Source organism: Sphaerodactylus townsendi, linkage group LG04 (genome assembly GCF_021028975.2).
Source record: "Sphaerodactylus townsendi isolate TG3544 linkage group LG04, MPM_Stown_v2.3, whole genome shotgun sequence".
Taxonomy (NCBI): Eukaryota; Metazoa; Chordata; class Lepidosauria; order Squamata; family Sphaerodactylidae; genus Sphaerodactylus; species Sphaerodactylus townsendi.
Window position 1 is genome coordinate 146,870,498 of NC_059428.1, and position 17,726 is coordinate 146,888,223.

General features: G+C 48.5%; 1 protein-coding gene across 2 annotated transcripts in view; it reads left to right on the plus strand.

The window, feature by feature from the left end:
• Nucleotides 1–17,726, plus strand: part of INTS1 (integrator complex subunit 1) — a 38,285-nt gene that overhangs the window by 5,452 nt on the left and 15,107 nt on the right. For both annotated transcript variants that reach the window (XM_048493483.1, XM_048493484.1), the window contains exons 8-26: nucleotides 753–849; nucleotides 2,894–2,985; nucleotides 3,358–3,418; nucleotides 4,047–4,244; nucleotides 5,171–5,300; nucleotides 5,778–5,957; nucleotides 6,036–6,185; nucleotides 6,661–6,840; nucleotides 7,227–7,331; nucleotides 7,634–7,801; nucleotides 7,891–8,002; nucleotides 9,228–9,389; nucleotides 9,984–10,130; nucleotides 10,647–10,745; nucleotides 12,210–12,334; nucleotides 14,194–14,448; nucleotides 15,781–15,940; nucleotides 16,040–16,180; nucleotides 17,203–17,383. In XM_048493483.1, the coding sequence (XP_048349440.1) occupies nucleotides 753–849; nucleotides 2,894–2,985; nucleotides 3,358–3,418; nucleotides 4,047–4,244; nucleotides 5,171–5,300; nucleotides 5,778–5,957; nucleotides 6,036–6,185; nucleotides 6,661–6,840; nucleotides 7,227–7,331; nucleotides 7,634–7,801; nucleotides 7,891–8,002; nucleotides 9,228–9,389; nucleotides 9,984–10,130; nucleotides 10,647–10,745; nucleotides 12,210–12,334; nucleotides 14,194–14,448; nucleotides 15,781–15,940; nucleotides 16,040–16,180; nucleotides 17,203–17,383 (2,743 nt within the window). The remainder of the gene's footprint in view (nucleotides 1–752; nucleotides 850–2,893; nucleotides 2,986–3,357; nucleotides 3,419–4,046; nucleotides 4,245–5,170; nucleotides 5,301–5,777; nucleotides 5,958–6,035; nucleotides 6,186–6,660; nucleotides 6,841–7,226; nucleotides 7,332–7,633; nucleotides 7,802–7,890; nucleotides 8,003–9,227; nucleotides 9,390–9,983; nucleotides 10,131–10,646; nucleotides 10,746–12,209; nucleotides 12,335–14,193; nucleotides 14,449–15,780; nucleotides 15,941–16,039; nucleotides 16,181–17,202; nucleotides 17,384–17,726) is intronic.

A 17,726-nucleotide genomic window follows, 5' to 3' on the forward strand; every position in this document is an offset into this window, starting at 1 on the left:
GGAGATCCAGGTTCGAATCACACGTTTTCTGTCTAACCTTACCCCACAGGGGTGTTGTGAGGATGAAACCATAGAGATTTATGTCTATTGGCATAGCAGTTGAGAGCAGGTGCACTCTAATCTGGAGAACCGAGTTTGATTCCCCGCTCTGCCACTTGAGCTGTGGAGGCTTATCTGGTGAACCAGATTAGTTTGTGTACTCCAACACACGCCAGCTGGGTGACCTTGGGCTAGTCACAGTTCTTTGGAGCTCTCTCAGCCCCAGTCACCTCACAGGGTGTTTGTTGTAGGGGGGGGGGAAGGGCGAGGAGATTGTCAGCCCCCTTGAGTCTCCTTACAGGAGAGAAAGGGGGATATAAATCCAAAGTCGTCTTCTCTTCTTCAATGGTTGTTTCTAGACTGTTGCATGTTGATTACAATATTCCTGATAAGAAGAAAGATTGTGTAATACTTATGACAAGAAGGAAGACTTTGTTTTAAGATGTCGATGTATTTTGGTAGGTTGTCAGTTCTGTCCTGATACTGTCTTAGTAAATCTGGCGGTTTGATACTTTCGGTTCTTCCTAGATACCTAAAGTTTGTGTGTACCCATTTGTTTTTTTTTGTCGCTATTCCTTGGGCAAGTTAGGTTAGTTTGTTAGTTTGATGACTTTTCGCTCAAACTCTTCCCGTGTTGTAAATTCAGAATGTCACTTGAGGTCTTTGAAGAGGACTATTTTACTCCCTTTGTAATGGATTTCTGTCGTGTGCAGATCTTGAAGTTTTGAGAGTGGAGAGAATCCAGCTTATCGACGCGGTCCTGAATCTTTGTACCTACCACCATCCGGAAAACATTCAGCTGCCCCCCGGGTAAAGAGTTCACACATTCCGTCCCTCGATGGGGAAAACGAAAAAAGACTTTAAGTGAAACCGCTGGCCACACAATATTCCCGTGTCGTTTTTTTCTGAAACACGGCTGAATTATATTGTCAAAGGTTTTCACAGCCAGAATCAACCGGCTGTCGTGGGTTTTCCCTGCTGTGTGGCCACAGTCTGGTATATTTCTCAACAATAACTTGCCACAACACAAGGAAGCGTAATAAATTGATGAACTGTAATAACTATTACTCATGTACTAGTCAGCAATCAATGAACAGAAATCACATGAAATATTCAATCAATACTATTAACACATAGTCCGTTTCTACTCATTCATAGTCCATTGAGAGAACAAGTCAAAGCGCGATGGCACCTCGGTCCACTCACCGCGCTACCAAATTGTGCAAATAGCCGGAAAAAACAGCTGAGCAGGTTGAAGATGTAAAGCGGCAGAGAAGGTCTCTTGACGCGATGTGCAAAGCAGCAAGCAGCAGACTTTTACCGCGACGTGCAAAGCAGTACACAGCAAAACGCCTATGTGCTAAAGTGCATTTTCGCAGGTCTTCATCAGTGCAAAATTATTGTAGTAGTCTACTATGAATTCAAGAGGTAACATCCAGGGAAGGATTCATAGCACAGTTTGGTTACTAGTAGCAATTATGCTTGACTGTTTGAAAATTGATATTACTGCAACAATTGATATTACTGCAACCGAGGTCCCATCGCGCTTTGACTTGTTCTCTCAATGGACTATGAATGAGTAGAAACGGACTATGTGTTAATACCGTGTTTCCCCGAATATAAGACAGTGTCTTATATTAATTTTTGCTCCCAAAGATGCGCTATGTCTTATTTTCAGGGGATGTCTTATTTTTCTGTGTTCTGTTCGTCGGGCATGCTTCCCAACAAAAACTTTGCTATGTCTTACTTTTGGGGGATGCCTTATATTTCGCACTTCAGCAAAACCTCTACTATGGCTTATTTTTCGGGGATGTCTTATATTCGGGGAAGCAGGGTAGTATTTATTGAATATTTCATATGATTTCTGTTCATTGATTGCTGACTAGTACATGAGTAATAGTTCTTACAGTTCATCAATTTATTATGCTTCCTTGTGTTGTGGTAAGTTATTGTTGGGTTTTGGCTAACCCGGTTCCTGTTTCCCCTTCGCTTTACTATCTTGCCCTTTTTTCTCTGGTACATTTCTCTCCTGACATTTCGCCTGCATCTATGGTGGGCATCTTTGGAAGCGTGTCATGGCAAGATGGCACACATTCGCGCCCCGCTGTGCCATGCAGGGAAATGCATCTTGCCGTGACGTGTCACTGAGGATGCCCGCCATAGATGTGGGTGAAACGGTAGGGACAAAATATACCAGACCGCGGCCACAGAGCCCAGAAAACCCACAACAGCCAGTTGATTGAGGCCGTGAAAGCCTTTGACAGTACAATTCAGCTGTGTTTAGGAAAAACAACGACACAGAAATATTATGTGGCCTGCAACAGCTTTGTTGTGCAGAATACGTTTCAGCATTAAGAAACAAGCGTGTGGGGTTTTTTTGTACCTTTAAAATAAAATTCTATCTGTTCTGATTTGCATTTTTTTAAAAATTGTGACATTTGAGTCCAGTGGCACCTTAGAGAACATTTTGGGGGTATCTGATGAAGGAAATTTAACTCTTCAGTTCCTACTGTTTTAAGATGTTTTTGCTGTTATAAATTGTTGTACGCTGCTCTGAGCCCAAAAGGATAGGGGCAGGGTATTACAATAATAATAATAATTCTTTTTAAATACCCTGAAAATAGTGTGGGGCAGATTCCGCATGGGCCAAAAACAGCAGTGTGAAAACAGTGTGAAAACGATGTAAACCATTTTACACTGTTAAAAACCATTTTACACCATTTTCACACCACTGTTTTTGACCCATGCGGAACCTGCCTTGGTTTCTAAGATGCTTCTGGGCTCTCATTTGGTTGTTTCTCTGCCAGCTGACGTGGCTGCACCTGGAACCTTTTTTAAAAATTATTGTCTTAAGGTACCAGCCTCCAAATCTAGCTATCTCCACGCTCTACTGGAAGGCCTGGCCTCTTCTGCTGGTGGTAGCTGCTTTCAATCCAGAGAACATTGGTGAGTCAGGAAAATCAGGTTTGATTCCCCATTCGTCCCCATGACGCTTGCTGGGCGACCTTGGGCCAGCCACAGTTCTCTCAGAACTCTCCCAGCCCCACCTGCCTCACAAGGTATCTTGTAACCTAGCCTAGAGGAGGGTAACCTAAAAAATAAGCCAACTTGAGTGGCTTATTTACAGGAGAGAAAGGCGGTACAAATCCAAACTCTTCTCCTAATAAAAAATTAAAATAAAACGTGTTGGGGAAAAGTGTCTTTGCCAGGTGCGCTGGAAAAATATTCAGACACTTCCTTTGTCCGTGATTTGTCCCACCATCCGACCCGTCGGCTCTTCTTCCTCTCCATCTTTATCCCTCCCTTCGTCTCTTGTAGGTTTTGCTGCTTGGGAGGAGTACCCCACGCTGAAGATGCTAATGGAAATGGTGATGACCAAGTAAGCTAAGGGCACCATTATTTTAGAGCTGTTATTCTTGCGTACCTTTCATATTTTTGTCGCGGTTAATACTGAGGAGTCATCCTGAGCCCTGTTTCGGATGAGAAGGGCGGGGTGTAAATCTTATCAAAATAACATAAGGATTTGTTTTAGCTTTGTGGTGGATCGCCCGGAGCCCTGCTTTTGAGGGGAAGGGTGGAATATGAATACAATGTTGTTATTACTGCTCCCCTTTAAAAAAAATCCTCTCTGCAAATACAAAAATAGCAGGACAAAGAGCAGACTTAGCTAGAACCTCTCTTGATTCTGTGCCAGTTTGAGAGCAGGCGTTGTGTAGTGGTTAAGAGCAGGTATACTCTAATATGGAGGACCGGGTTTGATTCCCTGCTCTGCCACTTGAGCTGTGGAGGCTTATCTGGGGAACTAGATTAGCCTGTGCATTCCAACATTTGCAGCCTCTGCTTGATAGTTTAATCCTGAGATTGTGCAACCGGTGGCGCAAAAACGGACTTGAGATTCGCATGCAACATTTCCAGGTTTATCGTCCCTGTCTTTTCCTTCAGCACGCAATAACATCTTTTTTTTTAAAGGATATACGCCAATGTTCCTTTCTCCTGTTCTTTCGCAGTAACTACTCTTACCCGCCGTGTACATTGACGGACGAGGAGACCCGTACGGAGATGATCAACCGGGAACTGCAGATTTCGCAGCGGGAGAAGCAGGAGATCCTCGCCTTCGAGGGCCACCTGGCTGCCGCTTCGACCAAGCAGACCATCACGGAGAGCAGCAGTCTGCTCCTCTCGCAACTCACCAGCCTGGACCCGCAGTGAGTGGCGGTCACTTTTCCCGGGCAGGAGGGGGAGGGTGCTCAAGGAGGGAAGGAAGAGAGGCCAAGGGAAGCAATATCAAAGTGGGGAATGGGGAACATCAGTCCTTTTTCTTCCTGGGGGCTCCTCACATGTGCAGAGCGTGATTCGGGCGGGTGGGACGCATGAATCCCCATTTCTGTGTAGTATGAATTCCCCTCTCTGTGCAGGATATCGGAATCCCCTTCTCCGTGTGGCATGCATGAATCTCCCTTTCTGTGCAGCGTTCATTCATTGTTATGAAATGTTATGATGTTGATTATTTATTTATTAATTTATCATCAAACTTCCATTCCGCCCCTTCCCCGAACGGATCTGGGTGGTGAACATCAGAACAAAACCACAAACAAATGGAGCAGAAAAATTATAAATAATGTGGGCTCCATGGACCATAAAATCACTAAAACCCATTAAATACAGCGTTCCAAGTATACTTCCCGGCGTCCGACATTAAAAACGTTCAGTAAAAAGCCTCCCAACGAGGGGGAAACGGCGGGTTGCATTGATGTTAAAAGTCCCAAAGGGGGCAGAAAGGAGGACATAATAGTTATGTCGTCATTACTGATGTTTTGATATTTGAGATATTATGTTTATTGAGGTTGTTGATATTACAATTATTGTTGCTTTGTGCTGGTTGATATTGCTATCATGTTGTTGTACAGCACCCTGAGTCTTTCGTGGGAGGGCGGTATGGAAATTAAAATTTCCACTCCATTCCATTCGTGAATCCCCCTCTCTGTGCGGCATGTGTGAATCCCCCTTTATGTACAATATGCGTGAATCTCCCTCCTATATGAGACATGTCAATCCCCCTTTCTTTGTGGGACGCATGAATCCCCCTTTCTGTGGCAGAAGACGTGACTCCCCCTTTTTGTGTCTTCGGCAGGGGCCCTCCCCGCAGGCCTCCCCAACCCGTCCTCGATCAGGTGAAGAGCCTGAATCAGTCACTCCGCCTGGGACACCTCTTGTGTCGCAGCAGGAACCCCGACTTCCTGCTGAACATCATCCAGAGACAGGTACGGTCACGTGAGAGGTTGTTAAGACCCGGTTGAGGAGGAGCTGGGAATTCAGAGAGAGCAGGGCCATCTTGCTTTGCATTAATAATGGTGGAAAGTGTGGTCAACTCCCAGCGAGTATATGGCATATATGTAACCAGTCTGCTATATGTAACCACTGCCATCTGGGGCATTCTTTCCTTGATCTTTACTTTATGGCTTCACATGCTGTGTAGATAACTAGGCTTCCCCTTACATCCGCTATCTTATGAGAGCAGGAAGCCAGGTGGCTCTCACATACTATCTGCTGGGAATTAAAAAGGCAGGGTGGGGCTTATATTCCACAGGCCGGCGCGTTCCGGTGGTCGAGAGAGTCCGAAGATGCTGCCGTCCACAACTGAGAGAAAAATTAATGCTCAGGCTGAGCGTCCTCTCTCTCTCTCTCTCCTGGCACCGCCATCTCCTGGTCCTTCTCCCACCTCTGTATTGTCCCTTCAGGCTTCGTCCCAATCCATGCCGTGGCTGGCGGATCTGGTCCAATCCAGTGAGGGCTCGCTGGACGTCCTTCCGGTACAGTGCCTCTGCGAATTCCTCCTTCACGACGCCACCGACGAGGCAGCCTCCGGCGAGGAGGAGGAGGAGGCCGAGAGCAAAGAGCAGCGGGCCAAGAAGCGGCAGGTGAGGTGGCCTCGCGTCGGCAGTCTGACCTTTCGGTGCGCTAGGCCACCAGAACTGATGACTCCTTTCCCTCCCCAGAGGCAACAGAAGCAGCGGCAGTTGCTGGGACGTCTCCAGGACTTGCTGCTGGGGCCCAAGGCGGACGAGCAGACGACCTGCGAAGTGCTGGACTATTTCCTCAGGCGGCTGAGGTCATCTCAGGTGGCCTCACGGGTCCTGGCTATGAAGGTGAGACTGAGAGAGAGGGTGGGCCCAGCTGGAACGGGGGTCAGGGGTCTCGCTGGAACTTCTGGAGAAACGGGGCCCTATCCGGTCCGACCTGCTAACAAGGAAGAGAGTTTGGATTTATACCCTGCCTTCTCTCCTATAGGAGACTCAAAAGGGCTTATAATCTCCTTTCCCTTCTCCCCACCCCCCCAGAACAAACACCCTGTGAGGTGGGTGGGGCTGAGAGGGCTCCAGAAAAGATGTCAGCGGGCTCTGTGGTGTCCGAAGGCATCGCTTTGGGGAGCGCTGGTGTAGCTGGAGGGGAGGAAAGGAAGTCGTGAAGGGAAAGGTCTAGCTGGGGAAGGGCAGGAAAAGCAGATTTGGCCCTGAATAGTTTGGGACTTGGGTTGTCTGCGCTCTCGGACGTCTGGGCTCTTGGGATTCTCCGCTTGAGAACGGAAGAACCAGCTCAGTTTGCTCCCCTTTTCCCTTTCAGGGGCTCTCCTTGGTGCTTTCGGAAGGGGGCCTCCGAGACAGAGAGGAGAAAGAGCACCCGATGGAAGAGGACTCGGGGGATTCGGAGCTCCTCCAAGGGCACCAGTGGCTGCTCCGGGACCTGCCCAAGCTGCCACTCTTCGACAGCGTGCGGACCACGACGGCTGTGGCCCTTCAGCAGGTGAGCTCACCTGGGACGCAAAGAGGACCAGGCGTCTCGGGACGGGAGGGTCCTCCTGCAATGGGCATGTGCCATTGAAGTCACGTTTGGGGGGGCAGAAAATCACCCCACACCCCTCCCTTTTTTCCCCTTCCCCCTTGCCCCCCCACTTAACTTCATTCAGCCTGAATGAACAGGTTGTGAGCCCCAAGGTCTCCTGGGAAGTGTAGTTCGCACCAGTCCTCCTTTTCAGCCTGAACTGAACAGGTTGCTTTAGTAAGCGGGGGGGGAAGGGTGCGGGGGTGGGCGCCATTTTGCCCCGGGTGCCATTTTCTACTCCTACGCCACTGGCAGGGCGTGGGCAGAGGTCTCGCCTCTACCCTCTGGCTTCTGCTGTTTCGTTCCAGGCCATACACATGGAGACCAATCCGCAGACCATCAGCGCTTATTTGATGTACCTTTCCCAGCATGCCCCGGTTGAGGAACAGGGGCCTCACAGCAACCTTGCCCTGGTGAGAGAGGGGGGCAAGTCAAGGACCGCACACCAAGGAGTATTTTCTGTTGGTCGAAAAGACCCTCATTTTGTCCCACAAAGGGGACGATAACTTTGTTCTAATTGCATTAGAGAAAGGGCAATAAAGTAATGTATGACAGACCAACAGACTTTACAGATTTAGACTGCACTCCCATAGTCTTCCTCGATAGGGAATTTTTAGATGAAACGCCGCCATTTTCCGCTGACTTTCCCACCAATGGGATACACGGAATCTTCACAGTCAGTTCAATTTCTCACTTCCCACGCTATTCCTTCCAGGATGTGGCCAGGTTGATCGTGGAGCGCTCCACCATTATGTCCCACCTGTTCTCAAAGCTCTGGTACAGTTCGGAATCGGATGCAGTCCTGGTGGCCCTGCTGTCGATTTTCTCACGCTACGTGCAGCGCATGCGCCAGAGCAAGGAGGGCGAGGAGGTCTACAGCTGGGTGAGTGCCTCCCCTTTGCTCGTTTATCTCCGAATCTGCACGCTGTTTAGTTGCTCATTCCCGTCTTCCTTTCACGCTCTGCTTTGCAGTCGGAGTCTCAGGATCAGGTTTTCCTCCGTTGGAGCGGCGGAGAAACGGCGACGATGCATATCCTCGTGGTCCATGCAATGGTGATTCTGCTGACTCTGGGACCCCCACGAGGTGAGTGTCTTTGCCAGCAATGCAAGATTTCCGAGAGGGATTCAGGGATGCGCTTCTCCGTCTCCTGCCTGTCGACCTTACAGATGATACCCTGTTTCCCCGAATATAAGACATCCCCTAAAAATAAGACATAGTAGAGGTTTTGCTGAAGTGCGAAATATAAGGCATCCCCCGAAAGTAAGACATAGTAAAGTTTTTGTTTGGAAGCATGCCCGACGAACAGAACACAGAACAATAAGACATCCCCTGAAAATAAGACATAGCGCATCTTTGGGAGCAAAAATTAATATAAGACATTCTTATATTCGGGGAAACACGGTACTTGAGTGGGTCTTAATCGATTGCCATATAGAGCCAAGCTTAGGAGGATTCTGGGAGGAATCCTGCAACGAATCCCTGGGAGGGATCATGCAAAGAATAACAGCATTGGTGACAATCCAGAAAACGCCCAGATATTTTATCGAATCTTTCAGCTGCCTTTTTATCGGTAGAAGAACCCCCAGTTTCTAGACCTCACGGATGCAAAGCGGAGGCCTGTTTAGAAACTAAAACTAAAAACTGGGTACAATTTCTAGTAATCCTTCGGGTTTTTATAAGGCGACCCTCGTGACCGGAACAAAATGCGCAAACGCAGTTGGGTTTCGTAAATGAGAGAGCGCAAGATAGCACATTTCTTGGCTCAGACTTTGGGTGGCCAGCGAATTTTTGATGTTTTGTGGGGGAATGTATTCTGCCACTCTGAAAACAGCGAACTGTTTATGCACTTATTTATATATTATATATTAGTTACATTTATTAAACGTATTTATTTATAGATATTTATAAACTTGAAAAATCTTTCCACTGCCTTTCCACCCAATCAGGGTCTGCAAGACCACAAACAGAAAAAAAAAACCTGTAAAAATTGGATCGATGAAAATATGGTTAAAATTACAAAGCAGTTCAATCAGAAACACAGACAGGCCACCTTGACAAAACCATTATTGGGGCGGGGGGGGGGGGTAATCGCTAACAAAATGAAAAAGTCTTTACCTACTCGCGAAAGACACCCATAGAAGGAGACAAATGATACCCCCTTGAGGAGGGAGTTCCAAAATTTTGACACCACAGCTTTCTCAGGAGTAGGTGTGCTCGCTTGGATCCGTTTTGTGCATTTTCATATGTTGGATCGCCCTGCCGAATTTTCGGAATAATTCCCTCTAACCCCCGAATCTTTCCTTTGAAGCCGGGGACAGTGACTTCTACACACTGCTGGATATCTGGTTCCCGGAGAGGAAGCCCCTCCCTACGGCATTCCTGGTGGACACCTCGGAAGAAGCCCTGCTTCTTCCTGATTGGCTGAAGCTGCGTATGATCCGCTCAGAGGTGCCCCGGTTGGTGGATGCTGGTAAGAACGTCTTAGAGGATTCCTTATCCTACTTCTCTTTGCGCTTCTTGGGAACTTCTCTGGGAAACTCCGGGGAACTTCTCCAACTTCTGTGCGTGCTTCTGGGGGCGCTTAGCACAGGAAATTTGTGGGATGAGAACCGGCGTGGTGTAGAGTTTAATGTGTCGGCCTTGGGTCTGAGATACCCGGGTATGAATTTCCGCTCTGCTGTGGAAACTCGCTGGGTGTCACAAGTGGAAAGCCCATATTATGTCTTGCATGTTTGTCAGCTGAAGAAATAATCTCCCGTGGCAATTAAAAGCGCTCCCCCTGCATGAGCATTGATTAAAATCACAGGGGCTGATTGTTGCTAAGGTCTCAATTGACAATGCAAAGTGGTCCCTGCCCCAAAGAGGCCACAGTCTTAAATTGGGCACAGGGAAACTATCGAAGGGAGGCGAGGGGGCAGATGGTAGCAAACAGCTCATTGGGGAAGGGGGATTCAGGGGGCTCATTTTAGCCACTTTGGGTTTATGCCCCCGAATCCGTGGGAATGGTGAAATCCGGGACTCGTCTGCGCACGAGGAACTCTGAACCCTTCACGTTCGGTTTCAGCTTTACAAGACCTGGAGCCCCAACAGCTCCTGCTGTTCGTCCAGTCCTTTGGGATCCCGGTCTCCAGCATGAGCAAGCTCCTGCAGTATCTGGATCAGGCCGTCTCTCACGATCCTCAGACGCTGGAGCAGAACATTATGGATAAGAGTAAGTGAGCTTTGTGCCATAAATTAATAAATCTGGGTTGGACTCCGATCTGGTGAACTGGGTTTGTTTTCCCTGCTCCTCCACGTGAAGCCTGCTGGGTGACCTTGGGCCACTCACAGTCCTCTCCGAACTCTCTCAGACCCACCCGCCTCACAAGGTGTCTGTTGTGAGGAGAGGAAGGGAAAGGAGTTTGTGAGCTGGTAGAGCAAAGCGGTATATAAATCCAAACTCTTTTTCTACTTTAGATTTCAGATTTCTGTCTTCAAACCCCTATTATCGGTTCCCTGCCCTGTTTGTTTTATTTGATACGCACTACATAATCTACCTTGCCTCGCAGTGAGAAACATAGATACACAGGCAGGAATTCTCAGCCTGGGCCAAAAATTAGGAGCCAGGATTCTAATCCGGGCTAAATTGTAGTGCATTTTAGCAAGCTTCATGCAGATAGGAGAACATGTGAGATGTAACTCCCCCCCTCACATGGGGGGGGCATGCTGACCCGCCATTCTCTTTCAGATTACATGGCTCACCTGGTCGAAGTCCAGCATGAGAGAGGGGCGACAGGCGGACAGACCTTTCACTCGCTTCTCACTGCTTCTTTGCCCTCGCGACGAGGTACGGTAATCGAGGCCTGCGCTCTTTGCCCGGGACACAGAGCGGGCAGGTGCTTCTCTTGGAGCGAACAGCCCGGACTCCCTGTTTGTAGAAAGCTAGCGTGTCAGGAAGAACACTCTGGCCCCTTCCGCACACACAAAATAATGCGTTTTCAAACCACTTTCACAACTGTTTGCAAGTGGATTTTGCCATTCCGCACAGCTTCAAAGAGCACTGAAAGCAGTTTGAAAGTGCATTATTCTGCATGTGCGGAATGAGCCTCTGTCTCAGAAAAAGATGATAGTAGGATTGTGTATTCCTCCGCCTCGGAACTTCACATGCCACAACTTCTTTGTTGCAGAATGCTCCGCCTGGGTCCGAGTACCTACCTAGCCCTGCTCCCCCCATCTGTTTGAAAGCAAAAATAAACGCTCTTGTATCAAAGTGCCATGTTCAATAATGCACCAAATAATGGTTTTGACAAAGGCAGCACATTAATGTTAAATCCTCATATTCATTCGGGACTATATTCCAGTGATGGCGAACCTTTTCAAGACCGAGTGCCCAAATTGCAACCCAAAACCCACTTATTTATCGCAAAGTGCCAACACGGCAATTTAACCTGAATACTGAGGTTTTAGTTTAGAAAAAACAGTTGGCTCCGAGGCGTGCGTTACTTGGGAGTAAGCTTGGTGGTAGTTGGTGGCTTTGCTTTGAAGCAACCATGCAACTCTTCCAATGGGTGAATCACAACCCTAGGAGGGTTTACTCAGAAGCAAGCCCCATTGCCAGCAACCAAGCTTACTTCCAGGTAAAGGATTGCACTTTAGTTCTTCGTATGAAAATCAGTGGGGTTTAACAGCATTTAACAGGGTTACCTACACTGCTTCCCCAAAACTAGGTCTTAGGTTTAATCCTAATAATTAAGCCCAGCGACTCAGGCCAGCCTAGATGTGTGTGTGTGAGGGGGGGGGGGGCTCTATTTGCACGTGCCCACAGAGAGGGCTCTGAGTGCCACCTCTGGCACCCGTGCCATAGGTTCGCCATCACTGCTATATTCTAATGCAGAAGCATACAATTTTCTCCACCGCTGAAGCTCGACTGACCATACCGACATCTTTATCTGAGACAGGCTATAAAAACCTTGATGGGCTGGTTTTCAACAAGCAAGGATTTTTTTTCTTGATATACTGGGAGGAGCGTTCAAATCCACAGTCCCTCCTTTGTACCTGGGGATTGTTTTTGGCTCAGTGGGAGAGCATCTCGGCGTGCAAAAGATCACAGGTTCAATTCCCGCCATCTCCATCCAAAAGGACCAGGTAGTAGACAATGAGAAGAATCTCCCCTTGAGAACCACTGCCAGCTAGAATAGATGAGGCTATTCTCGGTAGACTAACGCTCTGGTTCCGTAGAAGGCAGATTCACACGTTCTTTTGCGTATTTTAATCTCAAGAGCTTTGACATTTGGCTGGAATTTCTCCGCAGACAGCGACGAAGCGTCCCGACAAAAAACGGGTCTCGAAGGCTTGCAAGGCCCGGGCAGAATTCGGGCTCTGGCCCAGATCCGAGTTCTGGGTCCAGAGGACGACCTGGCCAGCATTATCCTTCAGGTAAGGCCCCAGGAACAGGGTGGGAAGTATCCCCCCGCCCCCTTGTAAATCAAATATCAGAAATTCCCTTTCAAGTCAGCTTCTCCAGTCTGACATCCCATTTTCAGCTGGGGCCTTTGGGATAGAAGCAAGCAGGGTCACTCAAGTACGGTTTGTTCCCCAGCAAGGGAGTAATTCAAGTGTAGACTGTTCCTGAACATGCAGGCTTCATTCTGCCATTATCAGTAATAGCAGTCGATAGACTGAGTCAGTCCACCAGCTAAATTTAAAAAATATATATTATGAGAAGGCCTCTATGCCCTCTTTGTTGTACCTCTAGAGTCTAGAGGAACTGGCTGGCCATTATGTGAGACAGGACGTTGGACTAGATCCGTGGTGGCGAACCTTTGGCACTCCAGATGTTATGGACTACAATTCCCATCAGCCCCTGCCAGCATGGCCAATTGGGGCTGATGGGAATTGTAGTCCATAACATCTGGAGTGCCAAAGGTTCGCCACCATGGGACTAGATGGACCTTCACTGGTATGAGCTACCATGAGTCAGTCCATCAGCTAAATTTTAAAAATATATATTATGAGAAGGCCTCTATGCCCTCTTTGTTGTACAATTCCCATCAGCCCCTGCCAGCATGGCCAATTGGGGCTGATGGGAATTGTAGTCCATAACATCTGGAGTGCCAAAGGTTCGCCACCATGGGACTAGATGGATGGAGCAGCAGTGGCGTAGGAGGTTAAGAGCTTGTGTATCTAATCTGGAGGAACCGGGTGTGATTCCCAGCTCTGCCGCCTGAGCTGTGGAGGCTTATCTGGGGAATTCAGATTAGCCTGTACACTCCCACACATGCCAGCTGGGTGACCTTGGGCTAGTCACAGCTTTTTGGAGCTCTCAGCCCCACCTACCTCACAGGGTGTTTGTTGTGAGAAGGGGGGGAAGGGCAAGGAGATTGTCAGCCCCTTTGAGTCTCCTACAGGAGAGAAAGGGGGGATATAAATCCAAACTCTTCTTCAAACTCTTCTTCTATGATCCAGAAGAGCTCTTCTGATTTTTTGTAAAGTTTCACAACAGAACTTTATTGCTTAGATTAAAGTCACTGCTTTTGTTTTTATACATTTATTCTAATGTGTACACAAATGCAATTACTAGAAAATGATATCAAATCTCCATACTGAAACTCAAAAGTTTCAGCACACTGAAAGCTAGCATCACCTTGAAACTGAAAAACAAACAGGATGAACTATCTGTACTGGCTGAGGATTTTTTTTTCATACACGATAGCCATGTGAAAGCTACTGAGAAATGCTTTTGTATACTTGGTGATACAAAAAGAGATACAACTATGAAAACATTCTTAGCTGCATCTGAGCAAATACTACGGGGTCAAGCCCTCAATGCAATTCAAAATTTTGCCATAGAGAGACTCTTGTGAAGGGCTGAGCCCTTCGTGGGTAGGGCGGTTTATCAAATCGAATAAATAATAATAAATAATAATAATTATCAAATTAGATCCTGTGAACCTGCTGTCTTCCCTCAAACATATTTTTTTTTAATCAAGGGAAGGTCTCAGCCTCTATACCAGGGGTCTTCAAACTATGGCCCTCCAGATGTTCATGGACTACAATTCCCATCAGCCCCTGCCAGCATGGCCAAGTGGTAGGGATAACACCAAAATGTAGAGGAGATCAGGAACTCTGTGCCTTGCTCATAAGGAATTGGTATTCCTGCTCAAACAATCTGCTTTTTAGTTGCTGAAATATTTCTGAGGCAGGGAGCATAAGTAAAGAATCCCATGCAATGCCCAGGGACAAGATCTTGGCTTCAGCGCATGACCCCCAATCAGAGGACTTTCCTTTCTCACCAGCTGTTTCCACTGAACCCGGATCCCCGTTGGCAGAACTCGAACCCGCGTCCCCTCGCCCTGGCCCTGCAGCAGGCCCTGGGGCAAGAGCTGGCCCGGCTTCGCCAGGGGAGCCCCCCAGCAGCAGGCGTTGCGGCCCGTCTCCTGCAGGCGTTGGCGGCGCTGTTGACCTCATCCCACGGTGGGGCTTTGGCGATGATGATGCACCGAAACCACGCCGTGGCCTGCCCACTAATGCGCTTGCTGTACCAGTACCAGGTGAGGCCGTGTCTGGTTCACCAAATCTGTTTTTCAGCATCTTTTTATGTCTACTCCTTCCGGGGTCTGCCCAGGTATCCATAGTGTCACAGACACATTCAATTCCGTGGTCTTTTGGGCCCAGCAATAAAGAAGAAGGAGCATTTGGATTTATCGCCCCCTTTCTCTCCTGTAAGGAGGCTCAAGGAGGCGGTCTTTTCACAAGTCTAGACGAGTTTAATGTGTAATGAATCAATCTGTTGTTTTGACATTTAGTAGTTACATATTTTGTGGCCCTGCTAGATAATACCATTTTAATCCAACCTCTTGTGGGACCGTGTTTTGGTATCGGTCACGTTTTCCTCGGCGTCCGTCCCGTAACCCTGGCCACTGGCGTAATGCCCATTGGGCAAGGTGGGCAGCTGCCCAGGGCATCACCTTGTGGGGGGCATCAAAATGCTGGGTTCGTTTTTGGGTATTTTAGTGGTTTTCCATTTTTGGCCTGCAGGGGGCGCAGTTTTTAGGCTAGCGGCACCAAAAATTTCAGCGTATCATCAGGAGACTGTCCTTATGCTACCCCCCAAGTTTGGTGAGGTTTGGTTCAGGGAGTCCAAAGTTATGGACTCCCAAAGGGGGTGCCCCTATCCCCCATTGTTTCCAATGGGAGCTAATAGGAGATGGGGGCTACAGATTTGAGGGTCCATAACTTTGGCCCCCCTGAACCAAGTTGCACCAAATTTGGGGGGTATCATTAGGGCAGTCTCCTGGTGAGACCCTGAAAGTTTTGAGACTGTGCCTTCAGAAATGTGCCCCCCACAGCCTGCAACCCCCATTGACAGCAATGCAGAAAACTCAATGCAGAACAAAGATTCTTGGGCAAATTTCTAGGATGTTCCTGCAGGGGGTGCATTTTTGGATGTATCGGCACCAAAATTTCAGGGTATCATCTGGAGATGATGGCACCCCCCAAGTTTGGTGCAGTTTGGTTCAGGGGGGGCAAAGTTATGGACCCTCAAAACTGTAGCCCCCATCTCCTATTAGCTCCCATTGGAAACAATGGGGGATGGGGCATCCCCTTTGGGAGTCCATAACTTTGGACTCCTTGAACCAAAGCTCACCAAACTTGGAGAGTAGCATAAGGACAGTCTCCTGATGATATGCTGAAATTTTGGTGCTGATATGTCTAAAAATGCACCCCCTGAAGGCACCAATGTCCTGGTGCAAAAAGAAATTTGGTCGTGGTGGAGTGGCCGCCCATGGGGGGGGGGGGCATCCAACTCAGCTTTTGCCCAGGGCTCCAGTTTGCCCAGGGCTGCCTCGTTACGCCCCTGACCCCGGCCCTCCCCTTTTCAGCTCCGTGCCCCCCAGGACTCAACGTTCTCCTCGCTGTTCTTCAAAGTGCTCATGCAGATGTTGAAATGGCTGGAGAATCCAGCTGTGGAAGAAGGACCCCTCCGGACGCAGCTGAAGTCCTTTGCAGTCCAGTATTCGTCCCGGCAAAAAATCAACGATGGTAAGAGATGCGAAACCCTCTGTCGATAAACAGTCGGCTTTTGCTTAAGGGTTCCAGGGGCAGCGCTCGATTCTTCTCCCTCTGTTTTCCCCACAACAGTTCGGGGAGGGTTCCTCCATCTGGCGGACACCCTGGCCTTCCATCATGACGCCGACGTGATCAGCACTACCGTGCGGGCTGTCATAGCCACTCTGAAGTCCGGCGAAAAGTACAACATAGAACCTGAACTCATCAACAAAGGTTTGGGCCTGCTAAGCCATATAATACTGAGGTGGGGGCAGGGCAGGGCAAATTTGTTGGGAACCCAAAAGGTTGAGAAACCTCATAAGCATAAGCATTTTATTGCCATTGTGCACGCACAACGAAATTTACAGCAGCATTCCTCGATGCACACAATTCCAGACTCATACCCCATCCTCACTTTCCCCTTCCTCCACCCATCCCTACACAGCCCCAAACGCAACTGGAGAACCATACACAGGTGCAGTAGGTTAAGACACTCTCTATAGCACAGCGGTAAAAGGACACCAGGAGTTTTCCATTCAGTTGTTGTTTCCTTAGAAGTCTCAGATAGTACAGTCTTTGCTGGGCCTTCTTAACCACCGCGGCAGTCTGTACGCCCCAGGTCAAGTCCTCTTTAATCAATATCTATTAAAATATACAAAACATACATATTATTTCCCTTAACTATCGAAAGCTCTGCATAAACATTTCAATTGAAAATTTAACAACATGCGAAAGGCACCTGGGAGTCTTACTAGACCAGAAACTGAACATGAGTCAGCAGTGTGATGCGGCGGCCAAGAAAGCCAATACGATTTTGGCCTGTAGCAGTAGGAGTATAGTGTCTAGACCAGGGGTACGGGAACCTGCGGCTCTCAGATGTTCAGGAACTACAATTCCCATCAGCCTCTGTCAGCATGGCCAATTGGCCATGCTGGTAGGGGCTGATGGGAATTGTAGTTCCTGAACATCTGGAGAGCCGCAGGTTCCCTACCCCTGGTCTAGATGGTGGGATGTAGCTGACCTTTCTCCCAGTTGAAATTCATTTTTGATCCTCCTTGATCTGAGATTGCAAATGCCTTAGCTTTCACATCCTGCAGGGGAGCTCCCAAAGGCACCTGGTGGGCCACTTGCGAGTAGCAGAGTGCTGGACTAGATGGACTGTGGTCTGATCCAGCAGGCTCGTTCTTATGTTCTTAATTTTGCTTGGTCCCAGTATGCCTAAGGGTCCTTTTTTCTCCTCCATCTCTTCCTCCCAGTCCTTCAGGGCCTGACGGAAGCCCGATCGCCCTTCCTGGAGGAGCTCCTGGCTGCCCTCTTCTCGGTCAACGTGGAGACCTCGTCCCGCTTTCCGGCCACGGGCCCCATCGCCGTGGTGAGTTCTCTGCTGCTTCAAGACCAAGAGGAGACCCCTGTGAAGAAAGAAGCCGAAGCCTGCAGGTGGGTGGTGAGAAAAGAAGGAGAGTTTGGATTTATCTCCCTCCTTTCTCTCCTGTAAGGAAACTCTTTTGTAAGGAGACTCAAAGGAACTTATTCAATCTCCTTTCCCTTCCCCCCTCACAACAAACACCCCATGAGGTGGGTGGGACTGAGAGAGCTCCGAAGAACTGTGACCAGCCCAAGGTCACCCAGCTGGCGTGTGTGGGAGTGTACAGGCTAATCTGGTTCCCGAGATAAGCCTCCACAGCTCAAGTGGCAGAGCGGGGAATCAAATCAGTACAAGAAGAAGAAGAAGAAGAAGAGTTTGGATTTATATCCCCCCTTTCTCTCCTGCAGGAGACTC